We start from the raw sequence: 18,766 nt of genomic DNA, 5'->3' as shown, positions 1-18,766 counted from the left end.
TCGGCCCGGTCCGCCCGAGTGGTCCGCCATATTTGCATTCGGTGTATAATTCACTAGTTTGACAAAGTCTGGTCGCCTTGGAGGGCCAGTGTTTCTGCTTTTCTTTCGTCCAACAATGTCTCTAATGAGATTGTACACCTGCTCCCTATTCCGGATGATATCTGAAGGTAAACTTAAGTTAAGGACCCTACCAACGGCTTTCTCTATAATGCTGATGACGTGCTTCGGTGTTTCGTTCGATTGTGGGGCGGCTTTTGCCCTTTACATGATGCTAGGCTTCGTGCGAAAGTAAGGCTCTCTCTTCTTAATGGAATTTCCATGTGCTCGCGGAGTAAAGTTGTTCATATTGGCTGGGGTTTTGTATTGCACTACAGCATATTTGGCCAGAGTTCCATTCTTTTCTACTTTGGTAATTATGCGGGAAAATTCTTTTGAAGTGTGGTGCCAGCTGTATTGTCTGCGCACTTTGCAGACATCTTCGCTAACGTCGGCATCCATCGGAAAACGGTTCGGTTCGGAAACGACTCGCGCGGGGAGGAGTGACGGCCGTACACCCCGTTGTCATCTACACTCAGGTCTTGATGGGAAACGTAGTCTTCGATATCGACCACAAAAACAACATTTTCTCTGATAGCCTGGGGCACTGTGCGGCTGATGTGATTTTGTGGAACCTTCTCACCGACACAAACAGCTAAGATTTCAGCGAGTTTCGAGCCTTTCTTGCTTCGATGAAAAACGAGGCACCCATTGATATGGTCTGTGATGGAAATGAACAAATAGTGGAGTGGAAACAAATGAAAAGAAAAGAAAAGCTAATGCTGAGCATATGTACACCTATAGGTATATGTATATGTTAAAGTGTGTTTATGTTAATGTCAATGGGTATGTGTATGTATGTTTATGTCTATAGACCCGCTCTCTATGTTTGCGTTTATTTCTATGTGCATTTTTTGTCGATATATAGGTGCACATGTGTATGCGTATGGCAGGTCTTTGTTTTATTTTGTCTATACCCATAAATATGTGTATGTTTATGTGTGAGTTCACGTCTATGTTTATGTCCATGTGTTGGTCCATTTCTACGTGTATGAATGTGCATGTCAATATGTATGTATATATGTATGTTTATATTTATGACAATGTCTGTGTTTGCACTCGCCCTGATATTTAATTTATAAAGTTTTTCCAATTTTAAAAAAACTGAAATAACTAAATTGTCTTTCCATGTGTTCATTGTATAAATACAAATTAACATAGAATTCACCTCTTTAGTCCTTTTTTCTCGGGGCCTGAGAACTTGAATACTTTACCAACAAGGAGGTTCGAGTTATCGAACAGTAGTTTCATCGACCGTAGTTTCATCACTTACTGCTTTTATTTTCAAATAGACTGAGGTTTAGTTGTTCGTCATCATAATCATTGGTAATTTTTGTTCCCTTGGTTCTTGTTAAGTGTTCGAGAAGAAAAGATACAATCAATTTACTGACAAAACGTTCTCTTTCGATATGACTGAGTGAACGGTCTGATCACAAGTTGCTTGTAATTGGCCACGTCAAATCAAATCTATTCATTGCTGTAAAATGAAGGGGTCATACGAACCAATCAGATTCGAACAATTTGATATTGACACAATTTTATGATTAATCCATTGATAACATTATCAGCGAGTTACCTCATCACAGGAGTCTTTGTTACCCGTTCTAAACTGAAAAGTATACAGCTTTTATAGCGCGTACTAGCATTTCTTACGTGCACAGACGTCTTATCCTGTAGAAGAACATTATTAAAATTACATTAAACAAAATGGAATCACCGTCTTCAGCAAAAAAATTAACTGAAAATTTGTGTGTAAGGCATTGCAATATTATCTTGACGCTCCTGGCGGGTGAAACATGGAAGGAAATGTAACAAAACGATCTAAAGAAAGGGGGCTGTTGGTAGAACCTGAAGTTTCCTGTAAAACGCGCACAATATTTATGTATTATGTAAGTTGGAAATTGAGACAAAGTTTTTCATTTACAATAGAATCAAATTTTCACCATTCGCTTCAACCACCATTTGTTGAAAACATGACTATGAGTTAAGTTTGTAGACACACACCCGTTTCCTCTTCTTAAACAGAAAAAATCCAACTTCAAAGTCGCTCTCTGAAGAATTCGATGAAGTGAACACTTCGGCATCTCCATCCTTGTGTTGCGTACCTTCTTCAGATGGATCTAAGGCAGTTGGGCGACGAGTGATGCAGCATTTAAAGTTTACTGCTGCTTTTCTTGAATCATCCTCCCCCTCGATCTCTTTAATTTAATGTCACCGTCACCTTCTACTACTTCTATCTTCCACTACTTTCGTACTTTCACTCAATACGTCGTCTGTGTGAAAGAAGAGTTGCACCATCAAGCCATAACTGTGAAGAGCAATTGTAATTTGTGAAACTAAACGAAATAAAAATCGGCAATTTGAAAAAAATAGAAACATACCTGACACTCATGAAAATCAGGTAGCTTTTGATCAGTTCCATTTTCCAAGCAAACGTAATATACTATCTAGAAAGATGCTGCGACATTTTGGCTCAGTAGATTATCTGTAAATCTGTAATTTGCATAGCTTGTGTGTAGCCGTACCCCTCCCCCCTTCCGTTTCTTCTCGGGGGGGTCTCGGGGGAGGGCAGGGCTACACGTAGGCTAATGAAAAATCTGCGTAAGCAGTAAGAAGCCAATGCAATTTAAAATATTAGCTGCCGCTGTAGCTGTACTGTAAGGTGTAAGCAATGTATGTTGTTGATGAATAATTTGGATGCGTGACAGATGACACTTTCCTGACCGAAAATACAAGTGGAAAGTGTCGCAGCATGTTTCTAGATAAAATATCACGTTTGCTTGGAAAATACAACCGACCCAAGCTCTTTGATTTTTCTGAGTTTCAAGCATACGTGTACGATTTTTTACAGATTTACAGATGTTCGTTTCGTTTCGTTTCGCAAATTAAAGAAGGCTTCCTGCATTGCCAACTCATTGTTTTTAAGAAGCCCACTCAGTCGATATTGTTGCCGCCAATCGATTTCACTTGTGTCTTTGTTGTTACTTTCATAACATAATAATTCGTTTGTTTATATTTACCCGTGAATCGTATCTTATTCTCGTTGATGATTCACTTATCACGAAACTGTACACACTTGCACGACAGGCTTAGCGATCGGATTACATTATGTAAGAGACGTAGTTCTTTTAGAGGTCTTATCGTTGTAACGCTACTTGTTCGCTACACGCTACCTTTTTTTCACCGCTACTTATCAGGTACCTATTGCCGCTAGGAGCCAGACTAAAGTAAGCCATTTTACTTACTTGATTATTATAGTGAGCTTCATGAGTGGCATGATTATCTTTAGCCCTTGTGTAGTTTCGCGATTCTATGCTACGTGCGTCTAGGTTAAGAAGTGTATCTACAGGCGTCGGCTTATTCAGGTTCCTTTCTTTGCCTTCTCGTTCGAACCACAACAAATACATTACGACAAGGTCTCATCGCTACGCAAAACTGTTTTTGTTTTGGTTAGGTGGAAAATGAGGAGTGTGGAAAGTGAGGAGTGCGAAGTGTGGAAAATGAGGAGTGTGGAAAATGAGGAGTGTGGAAAATGAGGAGTGTGGAAATGAGGAGTGTGGAAAATGAGGAGTGTGGAAAATGAGGAGTGTGAAAAATGAGGAGTGTGGAAAATGAGGAGTGTGGAAATGAGGAGTGTGGAAAATGAGGAGTGTGGAAAATGAGGGGTGTGGAAAATGAGGAGTGTGGAAAATGAGGAGTGTGGGAAAGGCCGAGCGTGGAAAATGAGGAGTGTGGAGGATGCGGAGTGCGGAAGATGCGGAGTGTGGAAAATGAGGAGTGTGGAAAATGAGGAGTGTGGAAAATGTCGAGTGTGGAAAATGTGGAGTGTGGAAAATGCTGAGTGTGGGTAAGGAGTAGGTTTTAACGATATGAACAGCAATAACAAGCACTCCATTTCCTTTAAGGCGATGCATCATTGCGTTTTCACTACTAAACCGTACATTACTTTTTCAAGCTTAAAAGAACGCAAAAAGGTAAACAAAAGAATAAAACAATCAAACGAGTGAAACATTACTGTCAATAACAACAAGCAGTCCACGCTCTTTAAAAAAGCGATGGATCACTGCAATTTATTTTGTAGCTATGTAAAAAGCACCGGATAAAATGGGTAATAAAAAAAATCAATCCGTGAAACATAATTGTGTATTAACGATAACAATAATCTGTTTAAGGCAAGCACCATTGCATTTTCATTGGTAAATACTATCCTACAGTGTTTTTTATAGCCATAAAGAACTGTTACATAAATATTTTGTAGCTTTATAAAAAGAACAGTAACAAATAGGTAATCAGAAAATCATTGTAAATTTACGATTTTAATTATCTGTCCTAGCCATGCATCATTGAAATTTTATTGTTAAATCATACAATCCTACAGTGAATAAGAGGGATTTTACAGGCTGAACAAGAGGGATTTTAAAGGCCATTATAGCACTCTCTGAGTCTGACCCCGTGGAGATCAATGCGAACTTGTAATCACCTGTGAATATGCAAATAAATTGAATCTACCCATGGCTTACAAGTAACGTATTTCGCAAGATTTGCGCCATTTAGGTGTTAACGGTAACACCTTTTCGAACGTGACCAAAAATATTTTCCAGACGCTTTCTGTCAATTTATAATATTCACGGCTAACTAGGCAAAGAAAACAGCATCAGCGCGAGGTTGACATTTTGCTTGCAGACAATAACAGTATTACCCAAGTGATACAATCTTTATGCAGGTATATATTTTTACGTCTTTTTATTTTATATATATTCTACACTCATCCGCATTTATCACACTCGAAAAAAGTGAAAAAGTGCTATGCTTAATAAGATACAACATACTGAGAGTAAGGTTTCGCTCGTTTGATTCTTATGTTTACCTTTTACCTTTTTGTTTTTAACGTTAAAACCGTGAGGCCCCAAAAGCACCTTCTAGCACAGGATTATAATCATATCCTGTGCGTTATTCTTGTCGGTGTTTTGTTGTTCACACCCAAACTAGGAACGTAACATGTTCTGACAAGGTCTAGTATAAAATAAGTTCCTATAATATATTTTGTAGTTTTATCCTGATGAAGTCGAAACCGGTCGATTAATAAACTCAATACTACAGGACAAGTTGCTGTGTGTAGGGTCTTAGCGTGCGGAATGCTTTTGTTTTGTTTTTCTCATTCAATCAAACATTAGGGTGTCTCTGTGTTGTCGCTGTTTCTCGTCGTTCGTTAGTATTTTTTCACTGGTTAGTTAGCTTCTGTTGTTTCTATGTCATGTATCTTCGTTCATTCGTTTATTTCGTAATATCGGCGTTAATTGCACTTTAAGTTAGCTAGTCGTTTTCGCATGTATAACTTAGTCTTTGTCAGTTCAAAGTTCAGTCTTCCGTTAGCCGTATAGTAGTTCACTTTGAGCAGTTACTCCAGTTTATCTTTATTTCGCCTTTGGGCAGTTTATATTCATCTAGCAGTTTCGTAGAAATCGTAACAATGTATGTATTGTCATCTCAAGTTTGTTCAGTGGTTCAGTGTATTTCTTTCCTGTCACTTTTTACTAGTCAATTGTTGTAATTTCGTATTCATTTATTGTTTTGAGTTTAAACCCACAGACCGTCAACATCATTCGTACCGAATAAATCGTCTTAATCATGGTGGTGTTGTGAGGTTACGATTACTGCAGTCACACCGTGTGCTGCCCACTAGTTCTCTTATAAAATTATAAATTTTTCCACACTTCACATTTTCCAAACTCCACATTTTCCACACTCAGCATTTTCCACACTCCGCACTTTCCACACTCCGCATTTTCCACACTCTGCATTTTCCACACTCCTCATTTTCCACACTCCACATTTTCCACACTCCGCACTTTCCACACTCCGCACTTTCCACACTCCTCATTTTCCACACTCCTCACTTTCCACACTCCTCACTTTCCACACTCCACACTTTCCACACTCCGCACTTTCCACACACCCCATTTTCCATACTCCGCACTCCGTACTCGGTACTTTCCACACTCCACATTTTCCACACTCCGCACTTTCCACACTCCTCACTTTCCACACTCCACACTTTCCACACTCCGCACTTTCCACACACCCCATTTTCCATACTCCGCACTCCGTACTCGGTGCTTTCCACACTCCAAATTTTCCACACTCCGCACTTTCCACACTCCTCATTTTCCACACTCCACACTTTCCACACTCCTCATTTTCCACACTCTGCATTTTCCACACTCCGCACTTTCCACACTCCGCACTTTCCACACTCTTCATTTTCCACACTCCGCACTTTCCACACTCCTCATTTTCCACACTCCACACTTTCCACACTCCTCATTTTCCACACTCTGCATTTTCCACACTCCGCACTTTCCACACTCCGCACTTTCCACACTCTTCATTTTCCACACTCCACACTTTCCACACTCCTCATTTTCCACACTCTGCATTTTCCACACTCCGCACTTTCCACACTCCGCACTTTCCACACTCTTCATTTTCCACACTCCGCACTTTCCACACTCCTCATTTTCCATACTCCTCATTTTCCACACTCCTCATTTTCCACACTCCTCATTTTCCACACTCCTCATTTTCCACAGTTCTCATTTTCCACACTCCTCATTTTCCACACTCCGCACTTTCCACACTCCGCACTCGGCACTTTCCCCAATCCTCATTTTCCACACTCCGCGCTTTCCACACTCAGCATTTTCCACACTCCCCACTTTCCACACTCTTCATTTTCCACACTCCGCACTCCGCACTTTCCACACTCAACGTTTTCCACACTCCACACTTTCCACACTCGACACTTTCCACACTCAACACTTTCCACACTCCGCAGTTTCCACACTCCTCCTTTTCCACCTGACCCTTTATTTTTTTTTACGGTTTTGCGGTTTCTAATAGACCCCAATGCCCACCTCTGTTACCAAAATTTACATATCGCTCAAGTGTCTGAGAAGTCTCCTTCCTTGAATGAAAGAGTCATTTTATTAAACTACTCAGCTGGTACACAGCTGGTCAAACTTATTGTCAAACTAGCATTATTCTTGTTTTTCAAACTGTTTTAAAAATAGCAAGTTGCTAATTTCACCCGGATATATAAACAGCGCGACGCTAAAACCATCAAAATTAAAATTAGCTAGTGGTATTGATAAAGTACATAAATGTCTAGCATGGTTATATATATATATATGATAATTCGCACTGCTTTCTTGATTGATGTGGCCCCGTAAGGCTTATCTCAGTGTTAAGCTTTCAGTGGGCTAACTTTGATTAATTTTTTCCAATAATCACCAAAAGCTAACAGTCGTATCAAAACATACATCTGTTCGAACACAAGGACGCTCGTTATGCGAATGAGGCAGTGTTTTGTCCAAGCCAGGTCACCAAACTAGCTTTAAAACTGAACTTCTTAGGTAACTCCAAAATGTCGGCAAACGTAAGTACAGCCATAAATAACACCCAGCTTACAAACTGCTTTGAAAAGCAGTTTAAAGGTGCACGGAGAATAGGATACACCTTTGCTTACTGTCTCATATTTGTGGTTTCTCTGGTTGGGAATATATTCCTCGGAGTGGTTGTTTACAAAACGAAAACCATGAGGAAACCCATCAACCTTTTAATTGTGAACATGGCCATGTTTGATCTTCTGTATCCGCTGTTTGTATTTTCTCGGGTGATAACACAAATGCAAACCAACTCTTGGCTAATCAGTGGTTCTTTTGGTGAAGTTTTGTGTAAACTGGTGACCTTTTTACCGGAAGTTTCCGCTGCTGTGTCTATTCAGAGCCTGGTCCTAATAGCAGTGGATCGATTTGGAGCTGTTGTATTTCCCCTCCGCTCTCCGGTCATCAATTCGAGGCGGTGCCCCTTCTTTATCCTCGCCACTTGGATCTTCGCTGTTGCCATTCAGTCCCCATTTTCTATTGCTCCTGGACTTGTTCAGCCTCCCTCAGCAAGTCTTATGTGTTTGAATCGTTGGGAAAAAGAATTCGGAGATGCCTCCTTCGTTAAAGGTTACGGCCTTAGTAATATCGTAATACTCTATTATGTTCCAGTGGTGTTGATCATCGTTCTTTACACGATCATCGTTCTCAAGCTCAAAACACAGATCGTCCCGGGCTGTGCAACATCGGTCAACGCTGAGCAACAACGTTTAAAAAGGGAGCGAAACGTGTTGAAAATGGCCATCGCCATCATGTCTATGTTTGCGGTATGTTTTCTGCCCATGACCATCTACTTTTGTCTCGTCTTCTTCTCAGCAGACGTGGTCATGCTGCAGTCATGTCGCTTGGCACAGTTTGCATGGTTCTCTCTTTTTTTAGCTCGCTCGAACTGTGCTATAAATCCTTGCATCTGTTTTACTTTCAGTGGGAATTATCGCCAGGGTCTTAAGAATATCCTCAGCTGCTTTTCTAGTGGTACTAGGGCTGATCAAGACGAACAACCTGCTGATGTAGAATTGAGGCCGGTAGTATAGTGTGACATTCTGATAGACAATGAAGCGAAGGAAAAATAACAGAAGAACAAAGAACGAAGAACAAAGAACAGAAGAAGAAGAGACTTGGTACCATTGATAAAACTAAACTTCTGAAGATATCCCAGCATTCATACGTGCACAAATTTTTTTCTTACGCTGAAATCCTTAGTTTTTGGGTCTGAGGCTTGAGTGTCTCACGAAGATGTTGTTAAGAAAACCGTCTCCTTATATATGTAGAAGTGACGTCTTACCTACAGACAATAGTTTTATGAGCTCTTGTCTTTACAAGTACAGCCCAGGAACGCGCAAAATGAAACGATTATGGTTAGTTGTTTGCTGGAAAAAGCAAAGCCCCATCAAGGGTGAGATAAGTCCGTGGCCATTTTTCCCTGATGCAGCCTGTGGGTGGAAAAGGGTGGGCAAATGACAAAGTGGAGTTCTCAGGTTGAAAGCGAACTAAAAGTGATATTACGGAATAAGAAAAGAGTGCACGTGATCTGGACAAAGTTAATGAGTATCTAACGGTGCTTCGTACTATACTATCATTGGACGATATCCAATAGCTCACAACCGATTTCCTGAATTCTGATTAACTGTATTTTCTATTGTACGTTATTTCAACATGGCGTCCCTTTCGGCACTGACAACGTACAGTTGTAAAAACTGTCATCATCAAAAGTTTTTTATCTAATAGTAGTCTTTCATAATAGCGGGCATAATTATTATTCTTTTATGCTGTCGCGGCCGGTAGGTTTAATTTACGTGAATTTAAAGGATTTTTTTTACAATTGGGTCAAGTTCATGCCTCTAAGAAGTATTTTGTTGTTACCATACATATTATGTTAGATGTAGAAAGGCTCGACCATGCATATTCACGAGAAACTGACAGGCATATTGAAATTAAAACCGTCGAGATAAAGGAATAGATAACTGATGGCCATTTATGTAGAACAGAGATCGGCGAATCAGTTATTTGCGCAAACACTGCAACAAGGTCCGACTGGATTAAATTGCTGATGTAAGGCATGGCTGGTGAACGAGTTGATGGAGTTCTGAGACACAAATTCAACATTTTCGTTTCATGCAGCATCTGGCCAAGTTATCTTTGGCTTAATTACTATGCATTCATTAACAAGTGGAGGACGCTATCTCAATTGTAAGTCAGGTTGTCGTCAGCATGGTTAGGTGATGCTAAAAATGATTGGAGTTCGATGGAAGAAAGTAATAGAAATATGATGAAGAGCAGTTGACGGACCGAATTTGCGAATATCAATCTTCTGTTGTCGATATCCAGAGTTTTTAATGTCTGTTTTAAATGTTTCAAAATAAGACATGGCGAATAATGTGTTGTCCAGCTGCCATGATGCAGCGTGGGTTTCTTTTTATTTTCTAGAACGATAGCAAAAGGAAACAGCAATTTTCACGAGAAGATTTTTCTCAATGAAACTGATTGCTCACCGCTTAACTGGATGTTTGTAGGGTTTGTTCATGTTAACTGATTTTGTTTTATCACACCTCATAAAGTAATTTGATGCAGGCTTTACTAGTGTCATATTTATATACAATATATTATTTGAGAAACATTCAGTGTCCTCCACAATAATATTTAGGCTAAAAATAGATAAATATTTCTAGAACATCATATCATTACAAAGCAGAAAATTAAATTGTTACTTTCCACGTTCCATAATCCAGGTTCTCCTTCATTGTCTAAAGGAACTATAGTTCACCACATTTCTGGTCCTTCTTTCTTTGTCGGTAATGCACAGATGTTTGGCTAAAATCGATTCAAAGGGTCACCTGAAAGTTTTCAGGTGATCCTTTGAATCGATTTTAACCATATTGAGGACACCATCGTTTCTTTCACCGTCTGTCATTTTTCTCGAAAATTTGGATGTTTTAGATCTTCTTGTAGGAGTGGTGGTACGACCAGTTTATGTAGCTTCTGAAATAAAAACAAACGCTTTCCTTTACCAAGCACTGAGGGGCAATGGCATTTGTTGGATGCAGTGTCTCTCTCTCGACAATGACAGCCATAACACTGGATCGTTTCTTACTTCACTGTCACCTGCAGTACCCAAATTTAATGAAAACAAGCCGGGAAACACATTCATTAATAACTATATGGTGTAGAAATACATTATTCTCTTTTTCAATTCTTTTCCGAGAAGAGATGTTTATCATTTCCATACAGTTTTTTGGATCACAGTTTGCCTTTCAGTTCGAATCAGTTGGAATGCCTCTCCGGCACCATTACATTTCGTACAATAACTCGTATTTTAGGTTAGAGCACTTTCTTCCGTTTCTCGACATTAAAGGCTTTGCTGTTTTAAACACTGCCGCTCGGAGCTTAGGAATACGCCAGCGGCAATATAAAAATGGATTAATAGACGAGTTTTTAAAGGTCAAAGTAAGTGGAAACGTCGGTAGAATTCTTGAATCTACGCTAGTAATACAAACGATGGAGAGTAGCATAAAATCATCGCGAGGAAATATATAAAAATACTTTTTGCACTCCTATTAGATTGTCGGATGTGCAGGTTATTTGTATCAGTTGAATTTTCCACTGCTTGTTGTTGAACATGAATTTGCAACTGATGCCGACGAACAATTCGGTAAATCTTGATGAAACAAACAAAACAAACTGAAAGGCAAACTGTGATCCAAAAAACTGTATGGAAATGATAAACATCTCTTCTCGGAAAAGAATTGAAAAAGAGAATAATGTATTTCTACACCATATAGTTATTAATGAATGTGTTTCCCGGCTTGCTTTCATTAAATTTGGGTACTGCAGGTGACAGTGAAGTAAGAAACGATCCAGTGTTATGGCTGTCATTGTCGACAGAGAGACACTGCATCCAACAAATGCCTTTGCCCCTCAGTGCTTGGTAAAGGAAAGCGTTTGTTTTTATTTCAGAAGCTATATAAACTGGTTGTACCACCACACCAACAAGAAGATCTAAAACAGCCAAATTTTCGAGAAAAATGACAGACGGTGAACGAAACGATGGTGTCCTCAATATGGTGACTAACACAAGAGCATTACTAAGGATGGAAAGAAACATCAGAGGTGCATTGAGGATGCAATCTGCAATCACCACTGTCTCTAAACCATTTTTAGGGCTAGTTTCTGTGTTAGTGGAATGCTTTGATTCGAATTTGCTCGTCATCATTGTGCGTTTTATCTTTTCGTTAGTTGACGGTTTTGTTTGGCGTTTGATGGAACATCTTATGCATGGATAATGATTATTCATTTTCATACGGCATCTTGGACTTAAACAGGGCCTGGTGGCAAGTCAGGGCGGGTGTTTTCTACCTATTTAGCCAGAATTGTATTCGGAAGTAGCTTACTTAATTTAAAAATAAGTGAAACGAACGAGTGTTTTCTGCATAATTTCGGCTAAAATTGTAGCGGCAGGTAACCTGCTAATTTCTTGGTGTTCTCTTCAATGCAAAGTGAGTGCTACTATAAATTGTAAATAAGCGAAGCTACGTGCTGTTATGATATTTAATGGCGAAATACTATGGTTCAGTATAAAAGAGAAGCGATCTAAATTTGGTTTGGTCAAGGGAGTGGGCCTTACTAATATGAAGAAATAAGGTTGTGAATAAGATCGCAGGGGAAGATGGGAGGGGTGGGTGCAATACCGTCTAATATACAACTGATTTCCTGTATGATATGGTAAGGTGTGAATATTTCTTTTCCAATGTCATGGCTTCCCTTCCGACACTTACGGTGTAAAAATTGTTATTATCAATAGCTATTTATCTTATAATTGCAATTCTTTAAAAGGAAATAGAAAACAAAAAATAACCAGAAAACTGCGAACGATGCCACCAACTCTATGAAGCCTTAAAAACGTTTACAAGTAATCAGAGAAATGTTAAAACAAAAAGCGTATAAGGCTCCTCTTGGGTAAAAAGTCGATATATGCAGATCACGAACAGATCAGCAGAGAAACATTTTGATATCCCTATTATCCGTTTGGAAGTAAATGAGATCCTTTCGCTTTATTTTGAACTCTTCTTGTAATTATAATGGCCTTATGTCTAGATACATAACTTAGTGAACGACATTATTACTTTATTAATGTGTTATCGTTTGTCATTTTATTGATGGAGAAGCCAAACACAAACAAATGTAATTTAACTTAAATGTGTCACCTTATGTCTTCAATAAATAGCGAGGGGGAAAAAAAAGCTACCCTATATTAAACCTGTTTTTTTTTTTTTTGTTTTTCAACTATTTTTCAACTTCAAAAAGCTTGATAAACTTGATACCAATGACCAATGAGCTCGCGTTGTGCTTTCTGATTGGGTGAAGTTAGCGTGATTGGGTGAAGTTAGCGTGATAAAAAAATCATTACCATGTACGGGTATTGATTTGTCCATGAACGTGTCTCGCTTTCAGTGGAATGATGAACTGAGCATTTCACTTAATTTACCAAATAAGCATACGTTTCTTTGAAAACAAAAGAAATACAGAAAAACACTATTGATACAAAATTGTGATGTTGTTGGCTTTGATCCGCAACGAGTTCATGTTTCTGATGAAATATTTTGTCGTTACCACTCATAATAATATACATGAAAAAATTTCTCAGTTCTGATTGGTTAAGATGAATGCAGTTTTCAGTTAGTTCAGTGCAGAAGAGAGTTAGTTCAGTGCAGAAGAGGGTTAATTCAATGCAAAGAAAGAAACAAACCAGACATTCTGGATTGGTCAGAATGATTGGTCAATGTCAATGTCAAGGTCAATGTCACTTGTAGGGTTTGAATAAATTATTTTTGCACATGATGCGCGCGCTTTTCTTCTGCGTAGTTTTGAAAAGCTACCTCGTATTTTTTCATGTATATTATTAACAGATAAATCACATGATTTTATCGTGCAATTTGAAATAAATGAGCACTTGTAATTTTTTCAAAGACCACAAATTGCACTCGCCCTACGGGCTCATGCAATTTTGTTAGTCTTTGAAAAAATTTACTCATGCTTATTTATTCCAAATTGCACTCGAAATCATGTGCTTACCTATACTAACTGCATTGGATTGTGAAAAGCTCGACGATGCATATTCACGTCACGAGTAACTGACAGGCATCCAAAAACTAAAATGGTTGAGATGAAGCAGTTGATATTCGATGGGTAATTATGTACAATAGAATAAAGGCTGATAGTTTCGAAAGAAACTGTTTGGAGCTGCGTCGGTGGGGGTAACGAAATAATTTGGATATATCAACAAAGTTGAAATGGTAAATTGGCCACCGTAACGATTACAAAAGCTGACATTTCGAGCGTTAGCCCTTCGTCTTTCGCTCAGACGAAGGGCTAACGCTCGAAACGTCAGCTTTTGTAATCGTTACGGTGGCCAATTACCATTTCAACTTTGTTGATATATCCAAATTAAAGCATCAGATATATGTTTGAGTTTCTGTATTCTGATTGGTTGAATTTTTTTAAGGTATGGTACATTTCATTCTATTATGGTGTCACTTTCGGTGCTTACAAGATCTTACAAAGTAAAAACTGTTATTACTAAGAGCCCTTTATCTAATAATAAACCTTTTTCATAATAAAAGGCATAATTATTATTCTTATTGTGCTTTCGAGGCCGAAAACGCTAACTTACACGAATATGTAGGAATATCTTTTACGTCCCCATTTAAGGAAAAGGTTGTATGATCGATTAAAAGAAGTAGAAAAAAAAAATGAACCAGATCAGAAAACCACAAACAATGCAACAAATTCTATGAGACCTTAAGTTATCATTAAAACAAAGGAAAGATATTAACTTCCAGAGCAAAACAGTAAATGCTGTCTCTGTTTCTCTTATTTTTTTAATTTAGACTCATCGGTTGCCTTTGCTCGTGGATACCTTCTTCTACGTTCCCTTTTGGGGAAAAAAATCGTTATATGAAGATCATGCACAAATCAGCAGTAAAATTTTTTGGGATCTTTCTGATCCAGATGGAAGTATAAGAGATCCTTTTGGTTAAGTTTGATTTTGTTAAATGTCCATAAAGATGTTTTTAATCCATTTATGTCTTAATTTCTACTTACATGACGGCGAAAAGTCATTTCATCACTTTATTGACAAGGAGCTCAAACACGAATAAATGAAACAAAATTTAAATGTGCCACTTATAGAAGTAACTCTTCCTTCTTTGCGAAATGAATAAATATCCTTCTTATGGATTGAAAATTACTCCAAAATCTTTTTAAAGGTTATCTTTACCTTATACGATAATATACCGCTTCATTTCTTTGGTTTTGTCATATCTCGTCTGGTTTCATTTCGTTTAGTTTCTCAAAGTAGAGTGAGCCCTCATGATGTGATATGCGCATGCCCAACCGCGACACTGTCCCTTTCAGCGAAACCCAGTTTAGATCAGTGTAGGTTAACTACGTCGAGCCAGAGGCTATCTACTCTTTCAGAAAGTCCACCTCTCATGGTAAACAACCAACCAGTGATGCAGCTTCCATCGGCGAAATCGATTGGAATGCGTATTGACCAAAGGTTAGACTGGGAATTTTATAAACAGAGCATTTATAAAAAAATTGCCTTTGCTTTTTATTATTAGATGTGTAGATTATTGTCGTGTTGTTCAGGCAATTGCGGGATTTGTCTCTCTGAAAAGCTGCAGCTCGTTATTTGAAAGCATGTCCATGTTTCACTATATTCATTTGAACAGGTAATTCCAGATTTTGAAAAAACTCCCACTTTCAAAATGGAGGTCAATTGGGATAGTTTTGTAGTTAAAACGATTTTTAATTTACTTGAAGATTGAAATCGATTTCATATCAAAAAGTAGATAACACCTAAACAAAAGACCACGAGCCTTGTGAATCCCCCTATTCGTAATTTGAGTGCATATTCGCAATTTATTACAGATTACCTTATTTTATTATTTATGATTAAAAGTCCCTATTCACCCCCAGAGGTATATATATAATTCCATTCTTTGCGTTATCAGGATTAATCGCAAAAAAATTTTTTTTTGATTGATTAAATATTTGCCGAGATATGCCTCCTCAAAGTTCGTCCTTTGATTTGGTCGGGCGAAGTTAATACTGGTAACTAAAAGTCGCTCATGAGGTCACAGTCAGAACGTCTTTCGATCGATGTGCCTACATTCACTTGACTACGCGAAGCTACATTATTTGAGACGAATCTGGTGTATTTGAGCAACCAGCGACCACGCAACGAGTCGGCATTTTCACATCATTTTACAGCAAGACACATGTTCTTATACAAGAAGTTAACATTCGTTCTTGCTGTGACGTCACTGAATGTTAGAGAGGTAGTAGGTCCGAGACTCGGCCCAGTAATTCTCTCCTGACCAAGTCAAAAGGGCGTCGCCAAAAGAGTAACTTTGAGGCGGCATATCTAGGGAAATATTTAATGAATCGCAAAAAATTGTTTGGAGATTAATCCTGATGACGCGAAGAATCGCAATCAGTATTTAAACCTTTGGGGGTGAACAGGGACTTTAAAAAAAAATCATTCGAAATACGTCAGTTACTCTTCACTACCTGCATTAGTATTACTTTACCTATGATAGAGATCATTACATCAAAGGCCTCAAAATCATTCATAATATATGACTTGCAATGAAAGCACTAGTTTGCTAATTTTGACCACCCTCTTTTCTTTTACTTTTATTCATATTGGTTCTATTTGTTTTACTTAAACAACAATAGACCCTAGAATTGAGTATAATTGTAAGAGAAAAAGGGAAACCTCTATTATATTATCGTGCTTCCTTGCAATACATCACTTGGTGACGTATTGTAGTTAGTCTCAAAAAGTACAATATAATCATTACCGACAATGCTCCTAAAGAAAATTTACAATACCTTCCTAGAAAACTGAAGAACAGAGATTATTTCTAGTTTCATTTGTGAACCTAGTGATACAACGCTGCTTTTTGGTGATGGAATGATCTGTGAGCAGTTCTTCAATTGACTTAGGACCAAAAACAAAAAAACTGTTTCTGACAAAATAATAAAGGTGTTGCGTTGGTGGGAGGTATAAAAAAATAATTATGGTTATCATAGTGAGTTCCCATTCAGTTTCACCGTCTGCAAGGCTTTTCAATGTTTTTCCCACCTATATAACAAATGTACTAGTTTTGTTCTGTCGGTATACAGAAACACGTCTTTGTTGTCTGTATCACAGCTGCTCGAAACTCGCGGAAACGCCAGCAGTATAGAAATGGATTAATAGACGAGTTTAAAAACACTAAGGTATCTGCTAGGATCCACTCCAACCCTTGCAGCTCAGATGAGAGTGACATGTTAATGAATAAAGGAAAGTAACACAGAATCATCACAATGTAATAGATAAACGTGTTCTTGGCCCTTTTTTTCGACCGTTGGATATTCATTCTTTCCACTGCACGTTGTTGAAGTTGAATCTGTATTTGATGCCGTCGAGTAATGCTATAGATTTTGATGTAGCAAATGGTGCTAATAAAAAGGGAAATAGCGATTGAAATGGCGATAATGTATTCGTAGACCCTCCTATTCAGGAAACCTGAGATTGACAACAAGACGGCAACTGTCCAAATGGTTGCGAGAGAATATATGGCACGGCTCGTGGTCATCAACACTGCATATCGCATGTGATAATGAAGCGCTAAGAACCGATCTACTGCTATAGCTGTCATAGTGAACAGAGAAGCGCCACTTGCAATGAAAGACATTGTTCTTGATGCATTAAGTGTAGAATGATTTCTCGTTAAGAAAGAAGCAAGGTAGAGTGGTTGAATTGCCAAGCCAACGAGAAGGTCGGACACAGCCAAACTGCAGAGAAAAATTGTGCTTGGCGAACGGATCCAAGGGGTTCTCAATATAGCGACGAGCACCAAAGTGTTGCCAATTATGGAAATAAGCATGAGTGGTGCATTGAGAACACTGTTTAGGATAACGATGATTTCAGGACTTTTATCTTTCACCAAAAAGTATCTTTCAATTGGATCAGCCATTCTTGGTCCTCGCACCTTTTTCAATTTGAATTTTTAACACTGTCTTCCTCCCTCAGTGCCCTTAAACGGAACTGTCTCAGTGTCAGCAATCTCTTTTGACGTATAAGCTCTCTCTCCACCTGCCTTCTTTTATTCGCCAAGACCCTCGTAAAAAGTGAATTCAAATTGGCGGCCAAATCTTGTTTTTTGTGACTGCTTGTGGGGTCCTGTTTGCCTGATAATAGGTATTGGTCCATCAATTACAGTATCCGTTCCAATGTGTTCAATATGGGAGTCTACCTTGTCGTCACAACGAAGACAGTATTTTACACGTCTTGCAAAGAGCACGAAACGTTGCTAACGGCTCCATCAGGTTTTTCTTAATGAATGTGTTCACGTCGTTATTATGTCCGCAGGGTTAGGCATTTTTTAAAATTTTTCGTTGTTCAGGATCCCTAGAGGTTGGTAGAAGCGCCTTGAAATTTACTGCCAAAGCGTTTTCCACTTAAGAAATTGCGTTAGGAATATGTTTGCGCAATAAATTAAAGACCGCTGGGTAAGTTAATGTTTTACGAAGTAAGACTATTTGTAAAGATAAAAATTCATTTGTAAATTTTTCTCAAAAGTTTGCAAAAATAAATATGGAGATATACATATGCGATGTAAATTTTGACTCTTCCTTTAAGACTTAGGTCTCTCATGATGACTTCAATTGTTCTAGTTCCGAGTTCTGAAACCTCTCTCAATTTTAAATGAGACCATGTGCAAGAACCTCCTTGTGACAATGAGTTGTAGTGGCATGAACTCTAAAAGGAATATTTTCATTTAAAAGGTCTTAAAGGCTTAAAGGCGTGAAGCATTTCGGAAATGGTCTATTGTCATGTGAGACATACTCGGAAAACCCCAGAATTTTGAGGTTCATGTTAATGGATTAATTTCTATGCTTTCATTACTAGGCAGAAGACGATTCCTTAATTGAGTGAATTATCAGTTTTCACCCACGTGAACTGGAGAGTTTAAAAGTGTCTGGAGTTCGTTGGAAGAAAGCCATTGTGCACAAACACAATGTCATGGTCAAGAGCACTTTCTTGCTTTTGCAACTGTGTTTGGCTATTAATCATCAGTAGTTGAGTGGCAGTGTGCTACGAAATACGGGCTGGCTTTTCTTCAGTACGAACTACCCGAAATTTAGAATGAGTGGTCACTTGGATCGAGGGACATTTC

The 18,766-nt window shown here is 38.5% G+C and overlaps 2 protein-coding genes across 2 annotated transcripts; one reads left to right on the top strand and one right to left on the bottom strand.

Moving 5' to 3' along the window:
* The first annotated feature begins 7,404 nt into the window (after positions 1–7,404).
* LOC148723139 (orexin receptor type 2-like) lies at positions 7,405–10,718 on the top strand. Its single transcript, XM_088734344.1, has one exon. It carries the CDS (start codon positions 7,520–7,522, stop codon positions 8,570–8,572), a length of 1,053 nt encoding a protein of 350 aa, XP_088590470.1. The 5' UTR covers positions 7,405–7,519; the 3' UTR covers positions 8,573–10,718.
* Positions 10,719–16,286: 5,568 nt separating this feature from the next.
* LOC148723138 (adenosine receptor A2b-like) lies at positions 16,287–17,536 on the bottom strand. Its single transcript, XM_088732038.1, has one exon. The coding sequence runs from the start codon at positions 17,471–17,473 to the stop codon at positions 16,703–16,705; it is 771 nt and encodes a 256-aa protein (XP_088588164.1). The 5' UTR covers positions 17,474–17,536; the 3' UTR covers positions 16,287–16,702.
* Between the last annotated feature and the right edge of the window lie 1,230 nt (positions 17,537–18,766).

Source organism: Stylophora pistillata, chromosome 9 (assembly GCF_964205215.1).
Source record: "Stylophora pistillata chromosome 9, jaStyPist1.2, whole genome shotgun sequence".
Lineage (NCBI taxonomy): Eukaryota > Metazoa > Cnidaria > Anthozoa > Scleractinia > Pocilloporidae > Stylophora > Stylophora pistillata.
This window is presented reverse-complemented; position numbering and strand designations above follow the sequence as displayed.